The following is a 23,025-nucleotide window of genomic DNA, read 5'->3' as shown; positions in this document are numbered from 1 at the left end:
CAGAAGCCAATCCTGCATCGCCTCTGCACTCGTGGGCAAGAGCTCAGCAAATCCCACTTCTCTGTGCCAGGAGGAACAGAAAAAGAATATAATTAGTAACGGATGGTGGGAACTTCCTTAAGTGTTGTGAAATTGCCTCATCTCTACCACTGATACATTTACCAAGTGTGAATCTCAAATATGGGAATCAAATTTGGCCATAAAAATGAATGACAGATTATAAATAATATGAGAGAATTTTAATATTAAAATATTTTAACAATATTGAAGAATCACATAAATTAGTCTCAAAATTTAAAAGCTTTCAGCAATATATCTGCTGCTAGTCCTGGAGAAAGATCTCCATTGGCAACCTTTTCTTCCAGAAGAGGAATTTGGTCCTTCACTGCTGAACAATTTCGGAAACGTTCTAACACACTTTCCTGGATCAGGTTCCACATCCAGACCTTCTGTTGCTGCTGTCTCCTGGCAATGAGCTCATGACTGGCGAGCCTTAGGTCCCTGAATTCTTTCATTCTATCCCACATCTCAGTGATGCCTTCTCCAGTTTTTGCAGAAATGCGTACTACCTATAGAAAAATAAAGAGCAATATCAAAGAAATAGTAAGAATTCTTCTTGAATGAGTCATTCTTACTATCTCATTATACAGATAAACCACAAATTCAAGCTGCATTTTTAAAATGTAGCAAAGTACAAAGAATAACTTAAATAGAATTAGTGTACAGTAAATTTGTTGCAGAGCCAAGAAATGACTGTAGAATCACATCCCAGTTCAGTAATTTATGAAGAATCAATAATTGTTGAGGGGTAAGAGGTTTAAAAATAAAAACTGCAAAGTTAGGCAGAGGTCCATGTCCAAGCTGTTTTTGGAGGCACAATCCCATTAACAGGGGCAAATACCTTTAATTAGGGTAATAGGTCAGCAAAATAGATGAACAATGAGGAATTATTAATAGGACAGAAAACTGAATCTAAGAAATGATTTTACTTTCTTGTAGCTGTCACCTTTGTGGTTTCTTTAAGGATACAATAATCTTACAGGTAAAGCTGGTTCCCTTGCCTCCAACTTTATAACATGCTGAACAAAAGCTTTTACCCTTTTACATTATGGAGAAACTTCAACAATAGCGCTATAATCTAATTTTGGAAATAGTTTGCTTTTCAGAATGAATTTGCCACCATTTCAACATGTTCAAAATCAAGCACTAAGTAACATTTCACAACTAGAGCCCTACTTTTTGACGCATAGTAATCTGGTGATAATTTTAATATCTCTGCTACTGACTCTACCTTTGACAAAACTTCATATTTGTAAGATTTTTTAAAGTGCAATTTTCAGATAAAAGATAAGATTGCATCTATGTTTTATGTAGAATTTACATCCTTTTATAAAATGTGCACAATTTATTCAAGAGGAAAAGCTTATAAATGGAATGGATACTCACTTTTGGTTTCCAGACTTTTGAACGCTTACGGAGTAATTTTAATGCACTCACATACTCTGCTTGTATCCTTCGAGCTGGTACAACCAAGTCCCCATCAGATTTAGTTATAGCTACCAGATCAGCCATTTCAATTATACCCCTTTTGATGCCCTGAAGAAATAAAGACAGAAAAAGGAAGAAGCATTAACACTGGTGCTTATAAAGCAAGCTGTTTCACTAATTTATTCTTTCAACTTAAGTGTGAAAACATGCCAAGACTCTATCATATGCTGCATTCTTTTCTCTCCAAATACTCTCCTTTCTTGACCTTATCTGCTCACATATGTTCAATTACCAATTCTATGCAGATGACTCTAAAATCTATACATTGAGCTGGTGTCTCTCTCCTGGAAGGGCATCCAGTAGACTTCTAATCCTGTCATCTAGCTACATCTCAATTTCTTACTGACACATCAAACTATGTCCAAAACTAAACTCGCCATCTTTTCCCTAAACCCACATCTCCTCTAAAGAGCCCCTCCCCATTGTTACTGATAACACCATTTATTCAAAATTATTTATCAAATAATTATGGTATGTCAGATACTTATATCTCTAATGCTACTCTACATCAAGTTTAATTTTTTTTTTAATTTGGAAAAATGCTTAAGAAACAATAGAGAGATACAAATGGAACAGCTGTCCTCAAGGGGCTTACATCTATTGGGGGTAAATAACATATACAAGGGCACTAGCAACAAAGAAGGACCAATCACCGAATAAACATTTATGAAGTACTTAGCATTGTCAGATACTGTAATGAAAAGAATAGGATAAAAAAAATAATAGAACAACTATCTCTTCTCGCACCACCTGAGGATGTCACATCATTGCATAAATTGTTCTACTAGTTCTGCTCACTCCATTCTGCATTAGTTCTTGAGACTTCCCAATGTCTTCTAAATTTGTCCATTTTATCATATATTTATGATGAAATGACATCATGTACATATGCCACAGTTTTTTAGCCTTTCTCCAATAGGAGGATATTTCTTAGTTTCCATTTTGGTGTTATCACAAAAAAAGCTGCTATAATATATATATATTTCCTCTTTAATTTCTTTTGGGTACAGGCCAAGGAATGGTGGCTAGGTCAGAGAGTATGCACAATATGGTAACTTCATCGGAATAGTCCCAAACTACTGGCCAGAAGGGCTGAACTAATTCGCTCCATCAACAGTGCTATATTGTTTTGGTTTTTCTACATCTTCTCCTCATTTGCCTTTTCCTCTTTTGTAATCTCTGTCAGTTTGAAAGGTATGAGGTGTAAGACTGCTTTACTGTGAATTTCTCTAATTAATAATAATTTTAATTTTGGAATGGTTCTTAATCTTATAAATATGAATCAATTCCTTAAATATCTTGAAAATAAGACCTTTAGCTGATAAAGTTGTTGCAGAGGTTTCCCCCTAGTAACCTATTTCCCTTTTAATTTTTAGTAAAGCTTTAAAAGAGTTAATGATTATGATCAAAATAATGATCAAGCACATGTTCAGAAGACCTATAATAAAAATACTAACATCTCTTGATGGAGATGATGCATTCAGGGTGTAGAAGGAGGTATATATATTTTGGACATGGTCTTCTTTGGATTTATTTTATATGACTATGCTTATTTTTTAAAAAAGTTATTGTCCCTTTCTGTTTTTAATGGGATGGCAGGAGTGAAGGAGAAGAAAGAAAAAGAGATAGTCATGCCAAAAGAAGAAAAGAGATCTACTGAAACACTTTAAAGAGTTTTGAAAATGACATATTAAAAGTTCTCACAAATTTTTTTAAACAAAAGCAAGCAGTATAGAATAAGAACTCATGATTTTATATAAAATTATCTTCTGGTATTCACCTTTATATAAAGAAATTCTCTTAGATGATTGTTAAGTTCAGAATTTTTAACAATTTTTTTAAAAGGACTGATATTTTCAGATTTGTGCTTTAGGAATATCAGTTTGACAGTCATGTGGAAGGTGGGTTGGAGAGGGAGACAAAGCAGATAAACTTAAGTAGTTACTGTAACAGTGGTCTAGGTGAAAAATGCCAGAATTCAGGTGGTAGCTGTATGCATAAAGAGAAGTCAGAAGGGACAGATAGTGTGTGGAGGGATAACCAATAAACCATCATACTCCTAGTCACATATGTCAGCATTTTGGAATTTCCTTTATTCTTCCCTCTTTGATTTCCCTTCAGTTGCCCAGACTTACTGATTACATTTCTACAAGGCCAATTATACCATAAAGCCTCTCATTGCCTTTTACACTGGTACTATCAATAATGGAATGAGGGTAGAAATTCATCTTCCTGTCTATACTCTCCCAACTCTCTTATCCATAGAGACCTTTCAAAATACATCTCTTAGGGCACAGCTTTGATGTCACATCCCCATTCAAAAACTTTCAGTGACTGTGCTACCCTACCCATGGGATAAAATAAAGTAGCTGTTTAAGGCTCTCCATTAACCTCCTTCCAGCATCCCCCTTTTTTGAAGGGGAGGATAGGGGAAAACTGGATTACCAGTTTTTTTCTCCAAATTCACCTTGACATACTAGATTCTACTTCTACATATTAAATAAAAGTCATCCCAACACCTGAAACAAATAAGCTCCTTTTCAAAATTTTCCAGATCCTTTTCTTCAAGACTTAGCCTTGGTGCTCCTTTTTTATATAGGGTTCCCTAACAGGAAATAGGTTTTCTTCCTCCTCTTCAGCTCTTTGAGGACAGTGATTGTCTTGTTTGTATTTGTATCTCCAGCCCAGAAAAGAGTAAGTGCTTTCTAAATGCTTTCTTTATTTCAGATTTGCAATTATCCATTATTATATTGCTCAGAAAGATGACACACATACTAGTGATACATATGTAGCTATTTTATATAATTTTAACACTTGAAATCACTGGAAAAGCTGAGAAATATTACATTTGCAGAGACAAAATCTTTGCTCACTGAAATATCTCTCTAATATATACTTATTTGTAAGCATGACAAGTTTTTCTTTTATCTATTTGGGAAAAATATCTTGCAATTTAAAAGTAAACTGAGGTCTGAAATTTTAAAAGATATCAACCAAGTCTTTTGATTATGATGGGTGATTAAATGTCAATGCAAAAGATGAAATCCAATGGTAACTAAACCATAATAGTAGGAAACAGCGGGAAAATGGTATTTCTAAAACGATTTTAAAAGTTGCAATTTTTCAAAAAGTTTTCATTGGCTTATTCATTTAATGGCTTATAATTTTACAGTCACTATAGCAATAAAAAGTTACCAGTAATTAAAAAAAAAAAGTAAACTAGTCAGATTATTCCTCTAAGGATAGAACTCTACTCTATAATGTAGAATCCTGGTTTCCCAGGGAAATACAGAATCAAAATAATCTAAAGGACCATATATCTAACAAATAAGTTTTAAAGTAAGTATAAAGCAAGTAGCAAGACTTCAACCATAACTACAAGTTAGAATCATCCTTTTTTAACTCTTTCCACTTTACTAATGGAGAAAGTAGGTCTTATGACTTGTTTTAAGGTCATATAAACAATCTGTCATTCAGTCAAGTGTTTTACGCACTAAAAAGAATCATACTTCTCTGACCACTTATTTTTATCATTTCAACTTATAAAGGTATAGCTTCAATGTTATCTTACAAATAAATTCTAAATAACCTCCCATAGTATTAAAAAAAAAAGCCTAAAACAAAAACTGGACAAAAACTATGAAACTAACTAATCTTTCATAGAACCAACTTATAATTTTAGGTAAAGATATACCTAACACAGACAATAATGAAAATTTTGAATTTCAGGCTATGTCCCACATATTTCCAATTAATTAAGAGAGAACAATTACCTGTAATTCATCTCCTCCTGCTGGCGGTATTAATAAAACAAACATATCAACCATGTCTGCAACAGCAAACTCTGACTGCCCCACACCTGAAAAATGTTAATTGTAAGCATACATTCAAATTGTTTTCTTGAAAGCCCATCTGAAAGGCTAAATCAGAACTTCTTTAAGGAAAATTCATGACAGTCTCTGCTGACATAAAGAAAGGCGAGTTTGGGGAAAATAATTATGGAAACTAACTCCAGACAGGTGAAATTCTATAACACATAATCACAATGATTTTGTTTCAGAGAAATTTGTTAAAATTAACACATTTCTCCTTAGAGAAAGATTGATGGACTCAAGATACAGAATGAGATATATTTTTGGACATGGCCAATATGATTATTTGTATTTCTGTGATTTGTTTTTGTTTTTTTCTGTGGGGCTAAGAGTGGGAACCTGAGAAAAGAAAATAAATGCTTGTTGAAAAAAATTATGCATAAAGAAATTATATTTTCAATATGCATGATTAAGAGATGAAACAAAACAGACATAAAATCCATTATACTAATTTTCAAATCAATCTTTATTTTGTATGGGCAAACCTCTCTCCCTTTAGGGAGGTTGTATTCCCTTAAGGATTGAAGTGAAAGCTATAGGTAGACAAGTGAGTATCACACACACACACACACACACAACACACAAACACACAAACACACATACACACACTCACAAAAAAAAATAGAGGAAAAAAAGAAACACTAACAATTGAAAATGGGGAGAAAATGAAAGGTTTCATGTAAGAAGTCCCATCTAAATTGAACTCTGAATGAAAGCTGGAATTCTGAGAAATAAAAATGAAAACACAAAACATTCTAGGTATGCAAAATAGCTTTCTCAAATTCATGGAGTCCTTGAAGAGATGGTAGAGGAGTACTGAATTCAGAGAATGATCAATAGTCCAATTTGACTGGATTGTAGAGTTCATGAAGGAGAGTAGCAGGAAATAAGGATGCAAAGTTGACACTATAATGTGGAAAGCCATAAATATCATGCTAAGGCATACATATATACCGCTTGAGCAAATGACTGTTAGTGACTAAAGATTTTGGATCACAGATGTGTCACAGCAACAGAAGTATTATTTTGACAACTATACATAGGCAATATAGATGAAGGGAAAGCCTAAACATTCAAAGACCTATAAGAAGTCTAATACATTAGTCTTCAGGGGTCCTCAAACTTTTTAAATAGGGGGCCAGTTCACTGTCCCTCAGACTGTTGGAGGGCCAGACTATAGTAAAAACAAAAACTTTGTTTTGTGGGCCTTTAAATAGCCCTGGGTGAGGGGGATAATCATCTTCAGCTGCTGCATCTGACTCGCGGCTGTAGTTTGAGGACCCCTGGTCTAAGTAAAAAGTAAACTAGAACAGTTAGCAGTTAAGTAAATAGAAAGAAAGAAATGCTATGGAGGTAGAATCAACAAAGTTTAGCAATGGATTGCATGTGGTATGAGACAAAGGGAATAATCAAGGTTGAATCAAGCTAAAAGAACTGCTTTGAACACAAGTGAGAAAAAAAATCATGAATAAGCTATCCTCACCCTTTTTATCTTCAGTATTTTTGTGTTTTGTGAATAGTTCTGGAGCTTAAACGATTGCTAAATTTCAATTAGGATAAGGGAAGAAGTAGTAAAGAAAAATTGCTTTTTGACCAAAGGACAACCAACCAACCAACCAATCAATAAACAAACAAATAAATAAATAAAATAATCAGAGAAGGCCCTTAGAAATTATTTTAATCCAACTCCTTTATTTTATAGTTGAGGAAGTGAATCTAAGAAAGGTTAAGTAATTTCCCAATATACAGAATGATAATCAGCACTAGAAACTAGACCTTCTAACATCTAGAGATGATTGCTCTTTCTACTACATGGTACTTCTCTCAAGTTCAACTACAGTTTCAGCAAATCGTTTTTCATCTATAATGCAAACAATATAATCAGATTTATATCTTTCTAGCACGTTAGAAGAGGCAATCAAAGCAGTTGTAAAAGATGACTATTATTTCAAGGCATTGTTCCAATGACCCTTTTTATTTGAACCACTTCATATTTATAAATTATTTTGTTTATAGTTAACTCATGAATGTCACATATTGTTTATTAGATACATTGTCATTTAGTTGTTTCAGTTGTGTACTACTATTTGTGATGCCATTTGGAATTTTCTTGGTAGAGATAGGAAGTGGTTTGGCATTTCCTTCTGCAGCTCATTTTAATGATGAGGAAAGTGAAGCAAACAGGGTTAGTTAAGTGACTTGCCCAAGATTACAAAGCTAGCAATGAGTGTCTGAGGCTGGATTTGAATTCAGGGAGAAGTCTTTTTGACTCCAGGACTGGCACTCCAATCACTGCTCCACCTAGCTTCCCCTTAGACCTTTAAGAAAAATTCATTGAATGAATTATATGTAAATAATTTTATTATCTAAAACTTGCCTTTACAAAGGACTTAATATGATTTTACTATTATAAAATAGAAATCCTTACCTACAGTTTCAATAAGAATAATATCATATCCTGCTCCTTCACAGAGAAGAATCGCTTCATTAGTAGTCCTCGTCACACCTCCTAAAGTTCCTCTGGTAGGAGATGGTCTGATGTACGCATTCATGTCTTTTGATAATTCAATCATCCGTGTTTTATCACCCAAAAGTGAACCTAAAATATATATTTTAGTTTATTTATTTTAATATATATTGTTTTATGAATTATGTTGGGAAAGAAAAATCAGAGCATGGAACAGATAAAAAAAACAAACAGAAAAAAGAAGTACACATAACATGTGTTGATTTATGTTCAATCTCCTTAGTTCTTTCTCTGGATGCAGATAGTATTTTCTGTCTAAAGTCTATTGGGTTTGCTTTGGATCACTGAACCACTAAGAAGAACCAAGCCTTTCATAGTTGATCATCGCATATTCTTGCTGTTATAGTGTACAATGTATTCCTGGTTCTACTTGTTTCCCTTAGCATTAGTTTGTGTAAATCTTTCCAGGACTTTCTATAATCAGCTTCTCCACTATTTTTAATAGAACAATAATATTCCATTACCTTCATTATACAACTTGTTCAGCCATTCCCCAATTGGTGGGTAGCCACTCCTTTTCCAATTCTTTGCAACCATAAAAAGAACCAGCTACAGACATTTTTGCATATGTGAGTCCTTTCCCTTCCTTTATGATTTCCTTGAGATACAGATCTAGTCATAGCCTACTGGGTCAAAGGATATGCATAGTTTTATAGCCCTTTGGACATAATTCTAGATTGCTCTCCAGAATGGTTGGATCAGTTCACAACTACACCAACAATGCATTAGTGTCCCAGTTTTCCCACATCCCATCCAACATTTATTATTGTCCTTTCCTGTAATTTTAGCCAATTTGAGAAGTGAAAGGTGGCATCTCAGAATTTTTTAAATTTGCATTTCTCTAATCAATAGTGGTTTGGAGCAATTTTTTCATATAACTATAAATGGTTTTAAATTCATCATCTGGAAATTGTCTGTTCATATCCTTTGACTATTTATCAACTGGGAAATAACTCAATCATCTGTGTTTTATCACCCAAAGTGAACCTAAAATATACATTTTTTAAAATGTGTACAGAAATTATAAAGAGCAAATAATAAGTAGTTAGTTCCCAAGTGTATTACCTTCATGATATTTTACTAAAAAATCACAAGTTTCCTTCGTTATTATTGTGCTTCAATCCATCCTGAACGTGAAACTCCCCTTTTGAAAATTATACAGTAACAGTTCTCTGTTCTTAAGATGCAGCATGTCATAGCATATAGAAAGTTAGTCTTGGAATAGGGAAAGCCTCACACTGGCTTGAATGACTTCAGATAAATCACTTAATCTCTCAGTTAAGTGACAGGCAACTAAAACTATAATACACCAGAAGCTAATGTTCGTGATAAATGGAATTTCCTTATCAATCTTCAGCAATTCTCCAGAAATCACAGATATTGTGAAAATAGTTCTTTTCTGACCATGGGATCCACTAAGTTCTTAGCATTCAAAACCCTCCATAATCTGGGCCTACTGTATCTGCCCCATGACCTCCAAACAAACTATCAAGCCAGTCTTCAACACACCACACATTCATTTCTCTCTCTTTCTTCAAATATGAAATGCTCTCCTCTTTCCAATTATCCAAATCCAAAGAATCTTTCAAGAATGAGATGATGTCCAAATTCTTCCATAAAGCCTTGGACACACAACCAACACTGCTCTATGTCAAAGTTTGAAAAGTAATCATATGCTACCTTGCATTGTTTTCTGATTTATGTATTAGACTAAGAATTTTCCTTAAGAAATTCTAAACCACTTGAGGACAAAGACTGTGTCATATTCTCTATCATACTGGCTAAAGTGTATGCACTCAACTGCCTGCAGAATTGACTTCAGTTGGAGAATTCACTGTGATGCACTGACACTTGCCAACTTGAGAAAGGCTTGAAATGTAGATGATTGCTCTTCACCACTTAGCTATTTGGCTATTTGAGGACTCTAGGAGGGTCTTGTCCTAAATTCTCAGTTTTACTTAACTTAAGAGAACTCTATTCTATGTTATCAGGGATGCTGGCCAATGAAGGCACAGTTCTTGGAGCACATACAATGTACTCCGCCTGGTGTCAGTCCATGTGGAAGCCTGTTTCAAGAGTGTAAATACTACAGGAACAACTCCTTACCTCTCAACTTTGGTGTACACAGCGGTATTCTTTTTTTTTTTTTTTCTATAAGTGTATGAAAAGCCTTTTTAATTGGCAGTTCAATTAGGATTCAGTGCACATGCAAAAGGTAGAAAGAGACAAAATCTTCTTCTTCCTAGTGGTTTTTCATATTGAAGAAAATCTGTTGATCCCCTCATGAGAGTCTTTAACCTTAGTCAGCCCACAGCCATGAATATGTAATGCTCATATTTGTTTTGTCCCCATTGGATTTTTTTTATGATCTTATATGAAGAAGTATCTGAGACAAAATGGACTACCTTATGATCCTGTGAACTTCAAAAGATTGAAAGCCTAAAAGTCTAACAACTGAGTCAGAAAAATCTTTGGGAGCCAAGCCCAGTGAAAGCCAGCCCTGAAAAGGCTATGTAGGGCAGACATATAAAGGGGAAAGTTTGCCCCAGTTTGCAGATTTTTATATTTCTATACTCACTATCTATTTTCTCAGTAAATACAGTAAATAAAAGTTCATTTATATTAAATGGTTAATTGATATTGAGGAAAAATTATTATCACTATGAAGGAAGGAAAGGAAGGGAAAGAAAGAAAAGAAAAATCTGTCTTGTACCGTACTAAGAATCAAAGGGAACAACCCTAATTTCTATGATGATAGCTCCTCTAATAGCTAGAGAAAACTATATTCCAGTTAAGTATCTCCTCCAAGTTAAAAATCCACCCATCACAATCACTCAACTGTTCTTTTTCTATCCTTCTTAATTTTTTCTGAACAAGCTCTTAAAATATGATAACCAAACTAAATATAATATTCAGAAAATTGGCCTAAACAGTACATTGTAGGTGAAGAAAGGAAAACTATATCCCAGTTAAGTATCTCCTCCAAGTTAAAAATCCACCCATCACTATCACTCAACTGTTCTTTTTCTATCCTTCCTCTATCTTTCTTAATTTCTTCTGAACAAGTTTCAATTTAAGTCTTTCTTAAAATATGATAACCAAACTAAATACAATATTCAGGAAACTGGCCTAAACAGTAAATTGTAAGTGAAGAAAGAAAATTTGGTATAAACTATAGTTGAACTTGAGAAAATAAATAACTCATAGGTAAGAACAGCTGGAGGCTAGGATGGATTCCTGAGGCACTCTTGCAAAGGCCTCCTTCTAAGCTTATATTGTTCCTTAATGATTATTCTTTGAGTTCAGTCATTCAACTCCTTAATCCTCCTGCCTAGCCCCTGTCCTGCCATATCATTCAAAAGCATCCCATGAGAAGTTTTGTGAAATGTCTTACTAAAACTTAAGTATATATAAGTATGTTGATATATGCTATTTGTATATGTACAATTTTAGTTAACTTAAAAAAAAAATGTTAGGCTATTACCACAATCTGTTTCCAGTGAAGCCACAAAGACTTCCAATGATCACTGTTTCCCTAGATACCACAAATCATACTCATATACATGTATTCTAGGAACCTGCCAGTAAAGTTCGTTGTTCTTTTAGTGTTCTGAAAGCCCTCTCTTTCTTCTTTTGAAAAATGGGGAGATCTGCCTGCCTCTAATAGTGCCTCACTTTTACATTTTATTATACTGAATTTGACAAGTACCAACAAATGTGAATGTTTCAAAAATAAAGAACAAGAAAAAAAGAATTCTATGTGAAACCATGAATTTGCATTGCCCATAGCTTGTTTTCAAGTATATGATAAATTCATTAGTTGCAAAAATTTATCTACTTATCTGTTTCCCTTTGAGCCTCCTATTTTCTCTGTGCTTTTCTAAATGCTTCATGAAGCTCTTATTCTTTTCTTTTTGTAACATTATCATTAATTATTGTCCTCTAATTTCCCTCCACCACAAAAAAAAGAATTAAAAAAGAAGAAGAAGCAATTCAATAAGCACAGTAAGGTCTAAGAACCTCTACTTCTTTGTTTCTCTGGAGTCATGGTTGGTCATTGAACTGATCAGACTTCTTAAGTCTTTCAAAACTGTTTTTCTTTATAATGATGTAGCCATGTTACAAATAGGTCCATACTACTTTTTACAAACTCGTTTTTAGGTATGTACATTGTTTTTCCTAATTTCAGATAACAGGGGATCCAAGATCCATGAAGAGACATAAGCCAAGTGTTAATATTCCAAAGGAAATATTACATAATTACAAAACTAGTCACAAGAGTTTTTATTAGAGAAAAAGCTTTCAAGATTGAATCTACTCTGTGAAGAGGTAAATGTTTGATACCTGAAATATATAATGCGTAGGGAGATGTGGAATGATAAAAGAAAAATTATGATCAGTCAGTGAAATTTAAGAATTCTTGAATATTAAAATGGAACACATAAGTAAAAACAAAATAAAGGATATGAACATTGTTTTGTGTACCTGAGAGAGAATAGAGAAAGTTGGGTAGCTCTTGAGTTGAATAGATCAGGGAACTGGAAAATTAGGAGTATTTAAAGGACTATCAATATATATGTTGAAGCCTGTTCAATAATGAAGGCAGGAGTCTGAGTGAAGACAAAGACTACGAGTTGGATAATGAAATGACAAGCAAGAAAGGTAAAAGAAAGTAGTAAGTTAAGAAAGTAGATACTGATCACCAAGCTCAGAGGAGAAGAGGCTGCTGAGTAATGGTAGGAAATGGGAAGTAGCAACGGAGAGAAAGAAGTATTCCAACGGGACCAGCTAGTCAGAGAGTATGAGAAAAAATACAAGCAGGTCTAGAGAGCATGGCCAGGAAAGCAGTAGTGACTGAGAAAAGCCAGACATTAAGTCCTTAAATAAAAGGAAGTTTATTATCATAGAGGACAAGCTCTAAAAGGCACCGTGGAAAGGCTGAACAGGTTGAAAGAGAATGGAAATGAAAGAGGATTGCAGAGGTTGGGGAGGGAGATATATTTGAGGCATCAGAACTGCTAGACTAGGAAGCACTAGATAAGATAGGATTATTTTAACCTCCAAGGAATGAATCCAGGAAAATGATTAAATGGTTCAATGTTTCCAGGTACAATAGACCTCAAGATCTTGGTCTTAGCATAGCCTTCAACTGTCTGACCTCAAGGTAATGGTGCTTTGTCCCCATGTCATTAAGAAGTCCAAACTCTAGGATGAGAGATGCAGAATAAGATAATTTTCAGATGTGGTCAATATATTGATTTGTTGTATTCAATTATACTAACAGATCATAAATGGATTTCTTTTGAGGAGAGGGGGCTGAGTTCATGAGTAGTGATAGAGATGCAAAAAAAAAATCAATAAAACAATGAAAACTATAAAAATTTCAGAAGGGAACATAAACAAATCAGGCAAGTCTATGTTAAATTTAACATGAACTACAAAAGAGGTTTAAAAAACAAATTGCATTTAAAGAAGTTCATGGGTTGATATAATCCTTTTTTGTTGTTGTTGTTGTTGTTCTTTGTATTTTGAAGTCTCACATATGGTTATTTAGTTCAAAATCCAAAAGAAAATTCCAAGATGAAGCTATGTTTAAAATAATTAAAGTGTACAAATGTCCTTTGACTCAGTGACATACTATTGAGCATATATCCCAAGTCAAAGACAGAAGGCTAAAGGCATATACTTGAAAAATATTCATGGAAGCATATTTTTAATAGAAAAAAAGAAATTAAAAGCAAAACAGATGCTTATTGATTGAAGAATGTATAAATGAACTGTAATATAATATGAAAATACAAATAAGAATTTGGTGAAACTCTGGAATACTTGAATGAAATGAAAGCTAAGCAAAGTAAGTAGAACCAAGGGAATAATGACAACAAGAACATAAAGAAAAACTCAGATTAATGTAGTAAACAATCTTAATTTCAGAATATCAGGAGTAAAATATGCCTGTGTCCTTGCAAAGGAGAGATGGCAGATATAGGTATATGTTGTAATGAGGTATATATTGTGTAAAAAAGAGAAATAGCAACTTTGTTGGCTTTTTTTTTTTGACAATATGTCTTTGTTACAAGAGAAGATGCTAGGAAAGGACATCATTGGGAAGGGGCAATTATGTTTCTAAAAAGCATCATTAAACATATAAGCCTGTGAAGAATCTTGCGGGAGAAAACAGTTAAATTAGAACTCATTCCACTAGATTTTAAAATGTTTCACAAAATAATTATAAAAATTGTCAGATGCACTGAGAACCCTGAATAAGAACCTAAAGAGGTTGGCACATAAGTTCTAACATAAAACATAAGTTTTTAGTTAGAAATAACTAATGAGAATGAAATGAGATATGAATGAGAATGAAAAAGATAATATATTTGTCTTACTTATGGAAAAGAAGACAAGCTATAAAAATGAAGGCAAAATTGATGGATCTGATCGTATAAAGATAAAAGGATTCTATGAGGCAAAAACATAGATTATTTTCATTAAAACTATCAAAATGTAAAAAGACCAAATATCAAAAGTAATTGATACATACTCATAAGAACAATACAAAAAGAGTAAATTTTTAAGGTAAAAAAATAAACAACAGCCATATAAAAAGGATGCTAAAATTCTCCATTACTCAGAAAAAATGTAAATCAAGAAATCTTAAACTATCACTTTATATTCACTAAACTGGCAAAAATATCAGTAGGAGCTACTAGTAAGAAAGGTAAGGCTAGAAAGTGGTACAATTTCACTTCCATTAAATATGGAGAACAGGAAAAATTTTGCAGGGACTTACATTAAGGATTTAATGTTTATATTTCCATCCCAATCAAATCATAGACAAATATACTCAAAGTGCAGAGTCACTTGAGAAGAAAGGGTCAAGGGACTCCAAGAATAACTTCTCTATTCATAGGTTAGCAGGGAAAAGGAAATATTTTATTAAAAAAAAAAAAAACAGAAGTCAAAAGATATGAATAAGTTACTTTCAAAAAAACAGATGTAAACCTGACATTCAATCATTTGCAGTCATGTCCAACTTTTCACAAACCCTTTTTGGGTTTTCTTGGCAAAGATACTGCAGTGGTTTACCACTTTCTTCTCCAGTTTACTTTACAGAAGAAGAAACTAAGGCAAACAGGATTTAAATGACTTGTACAGGGTCACACAATAAGCCTCTGGGGCCAAATTTGAACTGACATCTTCTTGATTGCAGTCTCAGTGCTCTATCCATTTTCCACCCAGCCACCCCAAATGTAAACTATAAACAAACACATGAAAATATGTTCTAAATCATAAATGGTAATAGAAATACAAACAGCAACAAGTCTGAGGTTTCACCTCATGCCCACCAAATTAACAAAAATAATAGAAATGGGAATGATGAAAGTTATGTGGACAGTGGTAAGGCAGGCTTACTAAAGCACTGTTAGAGAGCTGGTGAGCCTAACCATTCTGGAAAATTATTCAGAATTGTACAAGAAAAAGTGACTGAACTCTTCATACCCTTTGACCCAATGCTCATACCCATACCACAATGGTACAAATACATAGCTAAAGGAACTCAAAAATAGTAACAAAGATCCAATATATATTAAAATGCTTAAATCAGCCCTCTTTTGTGGTAGAAAAAAAACTAGAAACAAAGAGGGTGCCCATCAGTGGGGAAATGGCTGAATAAACTGTGGTGTATGAACATAATGGATTATTGTTACATAGTAAAAGAAATGACAAATGAGGAATTTAGAGAAATGTGAGATTTATATAAATCAATGGAAAGAGAAATAAGCAGAACTAGAAAAATATGTCTAGTAACCATAACAATGTAAATGAAAATATCACTAAAAGGAAGTTGAGCTCTGAGTAACTAAAAAGTCAATAATGATGCCAGAAAAGAACAAATAAAGAAGTATACCTCCTCCTTTCAGCAACTCGGGTAAAATTTTACATACACTGTCAAATATGACCACTGCTTTGGATGTTTCTGCTAAATCTTTTTTCTTTGGAACAAGAGAAAAAAGAGAAAAGATATAGAATATATATATCCAAAAATTACAGTGATATAAAACAAAAACTACTAACAAAATTTATTTTAAAAGCAAAATTAACAAAAATAAAAGGCACTTAAATATCAAACAAAGAAGAAAAAAGATCTAAAGAGAAAGAAGAAACCCTGACCTGTAGAAGAAGAGTTCAAAGAGTAGAAGAATGTCCCACACAGGAAAAAAGGAAGAAGTACCACTAAGTAATTGGTGCTAAGACATAAAACTCTTCCCAAAGAAGAACTAGATTCTATTCTAAAGCAGTAGCTAATATCCATCCTCTAGAAAGGATTTTAATGGAACCATAAATGCTATCATTATGCTAGTTCTGTGGTGGTAACTAGTGAGAAGTGATTGTCCTTCCTAAGGAGTACTGAGGGCACTCCCTATTTGTGGCTTTTTTTCTGCCTTACAGAGAAGTTTCCAAGACTTACGAAACCAAAGGACTACACCTGCTTCTAGTCATTTACAGGGGTAAAAATTTAACTTCCAAAATAAACTCACAAAGTATTGTCAAAAATTACAAAACTTTGGGTAAAATACTGAGAACCTCATAATCAGTTCTGACAGGTTTATTTTTTCATTTTGTATTTGATTTCAACTTTCTTAAACTGTAAAGATAAATGGGATACTTACCACCACTTGTAGAGGAGGAAGGGTCCACTGCCAACACAGATACTTTGTGTCCATTCCTAGTAAGCATCTTCCCCAAATATTCTATAAATGTTGATTTCCCAGCCCCTGGGGGACCAGACAACCCTAAAGTACAAAGAAACTCTCTAACTCAGTGCAATGAATAACAGCATTCTATTAAGTGAAACATTAATATTGTCTCTATTTTTCATGATTCATTAGGACTTCTATTTGTCTATTTTAATTACTTCCAAACTTTGTTAATAGGAAATTTTTTCTGAATAATTTGTATACGTTATGGAAGAAAATTTTTTAACATATTTTAAAATTAAATTCAATGGCTAAAAATAATCTAATGCTATTATATGATAAAATGTAAGTATTTTTACAATTTTTTTCTCTCAATCCCACTTAATTTCTAAAATTTTAGTCTCCAAATAAATAAACATCACTATCATCCTAAGCTTGCCTTTGGTCTTCCCAATGGTAAATAGTCTTTAAACCTAAACATTCCAGATAACTAAAGACATTTTATATACTCACTTTAAAAGAAATGATACGTGTACTTAAGAAAATAATCCCTTTTCTTCCTTTATTCAAAATGCACCAGTCTTAGTTCAAATTTTTAAATGAAATCCTAGCAAAAAAAGATACAGTAATAGATCCAAATAACTATTCACTATGATCAAATTAAATTTATGTCAGAGGTGCAAGAATGATTTAACATCAGGAAAACAATTTATATAATTAACATTAAAAACAAAAAATGCCTCAAACTACATGATCATAATAGTGCAGAAAAAGGCTTGGAAAATGTATTATTAATTTATCCTTAAAACATGATAAAGCCTGAGTATATTGAAGCCATTTTAATGTGACAAAAAGTATATATTTAAAATCAAGAAATAGCATCATTTGCAATGGGAAGATACTAGAAGTTTTCCTGGTAATATACGCATTAAGCAAGGATGCTTTCTTTCCTAGGATTATTTGATTTAATTCTTGAGAAGGTGGTAACAGCAATAAGAGAAAAATTAAATACTTAAGCCCAGTCAACAAAGAGACATAACTATCCCTATTTGCAGATGACAAAACGATTCTCTTAGAAAACCCCGAGTCAGCAAAGAAACTAAATGAGACAATAAATTCAAAAGTAGCAGGATATAAAATAATAGCTCCCCCAAAAGAAAAATTTACTAATGTCTCCATATAATTATAACAAAATCCAGAATAGTGTACTAGAAAGGCAAACCTGATTCAAAATAATACAAAATATATAGAATAGTTAAGAGTCAATCTATCAAAGCATGCTCAAACACAATTAAAAGACAAATATTTCTCAAAGAGCAAAATATATGTCACTCTAAGAATGTCATTTAAACTAAATTCTGGCATAACTGACTTTTCCATTAAAGCCAGAAAATTATCCTTAACAAAATTTTCATGATAGGTATTTTAATTATTAACTTTTATGATCAAATAAGCATTTAAATGACTACTGTGTAATATGTATGCACAGTGCTGAGAGCTGGGGTTACAATGGCAAAATTCTTTACCTTAAAAATACATATGATCATAAATTTATAACTGGAATGGACCTTAAACATCATCAGTCCAATGCTCTGAGTTTTGTAGATGAAGAAATAGAGGCCAAGAAAGGTTAAGTAATTTATGAAAAGTCATAAACAAGTAGTTTGGCTCTATCACCACTGTACCTTAAGGACAAAGGCTATTACTTTTAAATCTTTCCCATGCCTTCCATAGTCCCTTGCATACTGTACAGCAGTTCAATGTCCATTGATGATAATGATGATGATAATCTATGGTATCTACACTAGAGGCATTGCTCTACCTGGACTAATATGATTAAAATAAGTGAAGGCTGTCAGGAAAAAAAAGTCGCAAATTTGGACCAAGCTGCCAACCAGTTCTGACTCTGCTTCCAGACATTTCTAAGACTTTCTTTTTATAAAAAGAAATCCACTTAATCTAACAACTAAAGTTTTTCATCCATCTAGAATTTGTTTTTGTAAATAGTTTGCTCTGCTATGTTTGTTGTTAATTATATAAAGATGATTATTATAGATCACTGTGCCCTTTCAAAATAAGGACACATAAAGCAGATAATATGCCACTTCAGGGCGGTATACAGAAAAGTGAAAAATCACAGCTATTTCAAATACTGATAAAGTACAGTTTAGAAATTATTTCTAAAGCAAATATAGCAATGCCTCCCAAACTAAGAACTTAAGATTATGTATTAAGCTAAATCTGGAAAAAAAATCTTTTAGGTAATATAAATCTAAAATAATTTCAAGCCACTTAAGGCAATTTTCCTTATTACTTTATTCACAACATTAATTATTTGATCACTCCACATGGTCATAAATCTGATTTGTTTAATTCTCTTCATGTGGTCAGACACATATACAATGATTTTGCAGTTTTTAGAAATAAATCACTATTTCCAGAAATCAAAATAGTCTTTCAGCTGTTACAGGCTAGTAATAAAAAGGGTAGAACACCTCTTAAAATATATTTAATGTCAAGACGACTGGATTTCAAGCTATTCCCAGACACTCTTACATGTAATAGAAGAGGTCCATAAAGAACTTGCTTTGCTTACTAAAAAAAAAGGAAACTGAAAATGTTGTCCGAAAGAGTAATTATCTAGAACAAACACAAAAATTGGACAATACACTCATGGCTCTTAATCATGAAAATAAAAAACTCTCAGAAAATAATGTTAATATTATTTTCAGTGTAGATTCCTATTCTTAAAAATGGTAATATCCTATATGCTGAGCCTCTCACTTTGAACAAGGAAAATTTTTTAAAATTTTTCTCTTAACAAACCATGACTCATATGACCAAGTCAAAATCCTTCAATTTAATAATATCCATGAATCAATAATCTAAAAAGCTGATTGTCAAAGAAAAGGCATCTAAAATTCATTCCAAAAATCCTGAGTAGAAAGTTTTTTTTTTGTTTTTTTTAATATTAAGACCAAATGTCAGGGATCATTTTAATAGCAGAAAAGAAAATTAAGAATTATTTATTTACTGGAAAAAAATGACTGACCCACTCTAAATGCCAGTGGTTTTCCTTTATTTAATTGCTCTTGCTCTCTGTGGTAGTTTAATACCATCTGAAGAAGCACCTGGGCTAACTCTTTTTTCCTGCTATGTGTTGATTCTATAAGAGTAATAGATTCTGCTAGGGAGGCCCTTTGACCTTGGATTACACCAGTGTAGAGTTTATTCACAAATCTTCGTTCTTTGTCAGAAAGTCCTTCTGTGTGTAGCTTTAGGATTGTCTGCATGCCTAGTTTTCTTTTGAAACCACATGATGGTAGCATCCACTCAGCACGATACAATCCAACAGAATTAAGTGACTGAGTACATGAGAATCCAGATCCAAAACGAGCGCCTGAATGAAAGATGAATTGGTAGTTTTGAAAAGATATTTTTGAAAGGTTCCTAAGAAAATGATGGTGAGGAAATAGCAGCAACATGGCTATTTTCATTTCGTTTTGAATTGAAGAATATACTGAAGTTTTGGTTCAACTTGATCTGGGACCTTCCTAGGAAAAAGAAAGAGAAAGAAAAAATTTTTACTTCATTCAAGATAACAAATCATGACATGAAAAAGCAAATATGCAGTCATTTCAAACAAATCACTCACTTAAATTGACTTTTGTTAAGAGGCATTACAAATCAGGTTTTTTGTTTCTTTGTTTTCCTTTTCTTTCTTTCCTTCCTTCCTTCTTTCTGTCTTGCTTTTTCTCTTTAGTGAGACAGTTGGAATTGCCCAAGATCACACAGCTTGTTAGAATTAAGCATTTGAGGTCAAATTTGAACTCAGATCCCTCAGACTCCAGGGCTGGTAATCTATCCACCATGCCATCTAGCTTTCCCAAAACAGGTTTGAAAGCAATCTAGGTTAAAGTATTCTTTTATAAAGTTATTCCTGATTTTATTAAAATGTCAACACATGAGACCAACAAGTCTCTAACTAACAAGTATAGCAGATATGGGCAGGATTACAGACTCTTAAGAGCTGGAAGGGAATTTTGGAGCTATTTAGTCTGATTCACATATGAAAATACCTTCTACAACATTCCCAGAAAGCAAATGCTCCATCTTTACTTGTACACTATGAGAAGGAAGCCACTCCTCCAGTGAGCCAGTCCAATCCTTTTTGATATCTGTAATTGTTATAAAGTTTTTCCTTACCATCAAAGTGATTTTTTTTCCTTCTGTAATTTTCATCCATTGCTCCTAACTATACCCTTTGAGACCAAACAATTTTAATCCCTCCTCCCTTTTGAATGTCATCATGTCTCTTTTAAATTTCCTCTTCTCCAGACTCAACATCCACAATCCCTTCAATCAATCCTCATGAGGCATAGTTTTCAGACCTCACTATCCTGGTCAGTCTCATCTGGCTAAGTTCTAATCTTCCCATGTCTTTCCTAAAATGGAATGCCCAGAACTAAAAATAATGCTCCATTTGTGATTTATGACCTAACCAGGGCAAAACATGGAACTCTTCTTCCTTATGACAGTATTCTCCTCTTAATAAAGCCTAGAAGAACAAACTACTAGGTCACTGTTTGCTAATAAAATCTCCAGGCAGACACTTTATCCATATCTCCTCCATCCTGTATTTATAAAGTTAATTTTTTGAACTCCAATGCAGAATTTAACATTAACCCTTGTGAAATTTCAGCTTATTCATTTAATTCCATATTCTAATTTGTCAAGCCCTATTTGGCTCTAAATTGTCATTCAATATATTATCCATTCCTCTATGATTCATGTCATTTGAAAATATGAACAACATGCTTCCTAAGTCTTCATTCACATCAATGATTAAAATGTGAAACATGACAAAGCCAAAAATAGATCTTTGGGGTATTTTCTCCCTTCAAGTTGATGTTATCCTAAAGATAACAACTCTATAGATTCTAGCATTCAACAAGTTCTAAATATATCTGGCTGTACAATTTTCTAACATATGTTTTCATCATACCCAAAAACATACTATGAGAAGTTTTGTCAAATGCTGAAAAAATCCAAATATAATATAAGAGCATGGAAAAATCTCAATTAAGATTGAGGCATGCAGTTTTTAAAATATAACTAATGAAGGAATTTGTTTCACATGACTATATCTATCTAGCTATGTATATATTTGTAATAAAGATCTTAGCTTCTTTCATTTATTTTTGGTTCCCTATTGGGGGAAAGGGAAATAGAGGAAAGAGATTTTCATTCATGCAAAAAAAGTTAATTTAAAAATAGTTTATCAAGATTTTTATTAATCAAGTATACAACTCTATAGTTTAAAGAACTTCACTTTCTGGCCTAGCTACACCAGACCTAAAACAATATTATAAAGCAGCAGTCATCAAAACTATTTGGTACTGGCTAAGAAGTAGAACAGTTGATTAGCAAAACAGGTCAAGTCCACAATCTACAATAGCCAACAATTATAGTAATATAGTGTTTGATAAATCCAAAGATGCTAGCTTCTTGGATAAGAACTCACTATTTATTTGGCAAAAATTGCTGGGAAAATTGGAAAATAGTATGGCAGAAACTAATCACTGACCAACATCCAACACCATATATCAAGATAAGGTTGAAATGAGTTCGTGATTTAGACATAAAAGGTGATATTATAAGCAAATCAGGAGAACAAGGAATATTCTATCTCTTAGATCTGTGGAGAAGAAAGAAATTTATGACCAAATAAGAACTAGAGAACATTATGAAATGCAAAATGAATATTTTTATTATATTAAATTTAAAAGGTTTTGTTCAAACAAAAGCAATGCAGCCAAGATTAGAAGGGAAGACAAAAACTGGGAAAATTTTGTTATATCCCAAATTTCTGATAAAGGCCTCATTTCTAAAATATATAAAGAATTAACTCAAATTCATAAGAATACAAGCCATTCTCAAATTGATAAATAGTCAAAGGATATAAATAGACAATTTTCAAAAGAAGAAACTAAAACCATTTTTAGTCATATGAAAAAATGCTTTAAATCACTGCTGATTAGAGAAATGCAAATTAAGACAATTCTGAGGTACCATTACATATCTCTCAGATTGGGTATTATAACAGGAAAAGATAATGATAAATGTTGGAAGGGATATGAGAAAACTGGGACACTAATACATTGTGAACTGATCCAACTACTCTGGACAGCAATTTGGAACTATGCTCAGAGGGCTATCAAACTGTGCATATCCTTTGATCCAGAAGTGTCCTTACTGGGTCTGTATCCCAAAGAGATCATAAAAAAGGGAAAAGGAACCACATGTGCAAAAAATATTTATAGCAGGCCTTTCTGTAGTGGCAAGAACCTGGAAACTGAGTAGATGCCCATCAGCTAGA

At 33.0% G+C, this 23,025-nt stretch overlaps 1 protein-coding gene across 4 annotated transcripts in view; it reads right to left on the bottom strand.

The window, feature by feature from the left end:
- Window positions 1-217: 217 nt before the first annotated feature.
- Window positions 218-23,025, bottom strand: part of MMAA (metabolism of cobalamin associated A) — a 37,600-nt gene continuing 14,792 nt past the window's right edge. For 2 of the 4 annotated variants that reach the window (XM_051967449.1, XM_051967452.1), the window contains exons 2-7: window positions 19,699-20,196; window positions 16,620-16,742; window positions 7,849-8,019; window positions 5,322-5,407; window positions 1,447-1,596; window positions 218-569 (exon numbers count right to left, since the gene is read on the bottom strand). In XM_051967449.1, coding sequence (XP_051823409.1) covers window positions 288-569; window positions 1,447-1,596; window positions 5,322-5,407; window positions 7,849-8,019; window positions 16,620-16,742; window positions 19,699-20,143 — 1,257 coding nt within the window. In that variant the 5' untranslated portion in view covers window positions 20,144-20,196 and the 3' untranslated portion in view covers window positions 218-287. Of the gene's footprint in view, window positions 570-1,446; window positions 1,597-5,321; window positions 5,408-7,848; window positions 8,020-16,619; window positions 16,743-19,698; window positions 20,201-23,025 lie in introns of all 4 variants that reach the window. The other 2 variants (XM_051967453.1, XM_051967450.1) reach the window with 2 other exon arrangements.

This window comes from Antechinus flavipes, chromosome 6 (genome assembly GCF_016432865.1).
Source record: "Antechinus flavipes isolate AdamAnt ecotype Samford, QLD, Australia chromosome 6, AdamAnt_v2, whole genome shotgun sequence".
Lineage (NCBI taxonomy): Eukaryota > Metazoa > Chordata > Mammalia > Dasyuromorphia > Dasyuridae > Antechinus > Antechinus flavipes.
Note: the sequence above shows the minus strand (reverse complement) of the source record. Positions and strands in the feature narration are given on the sequence as shown.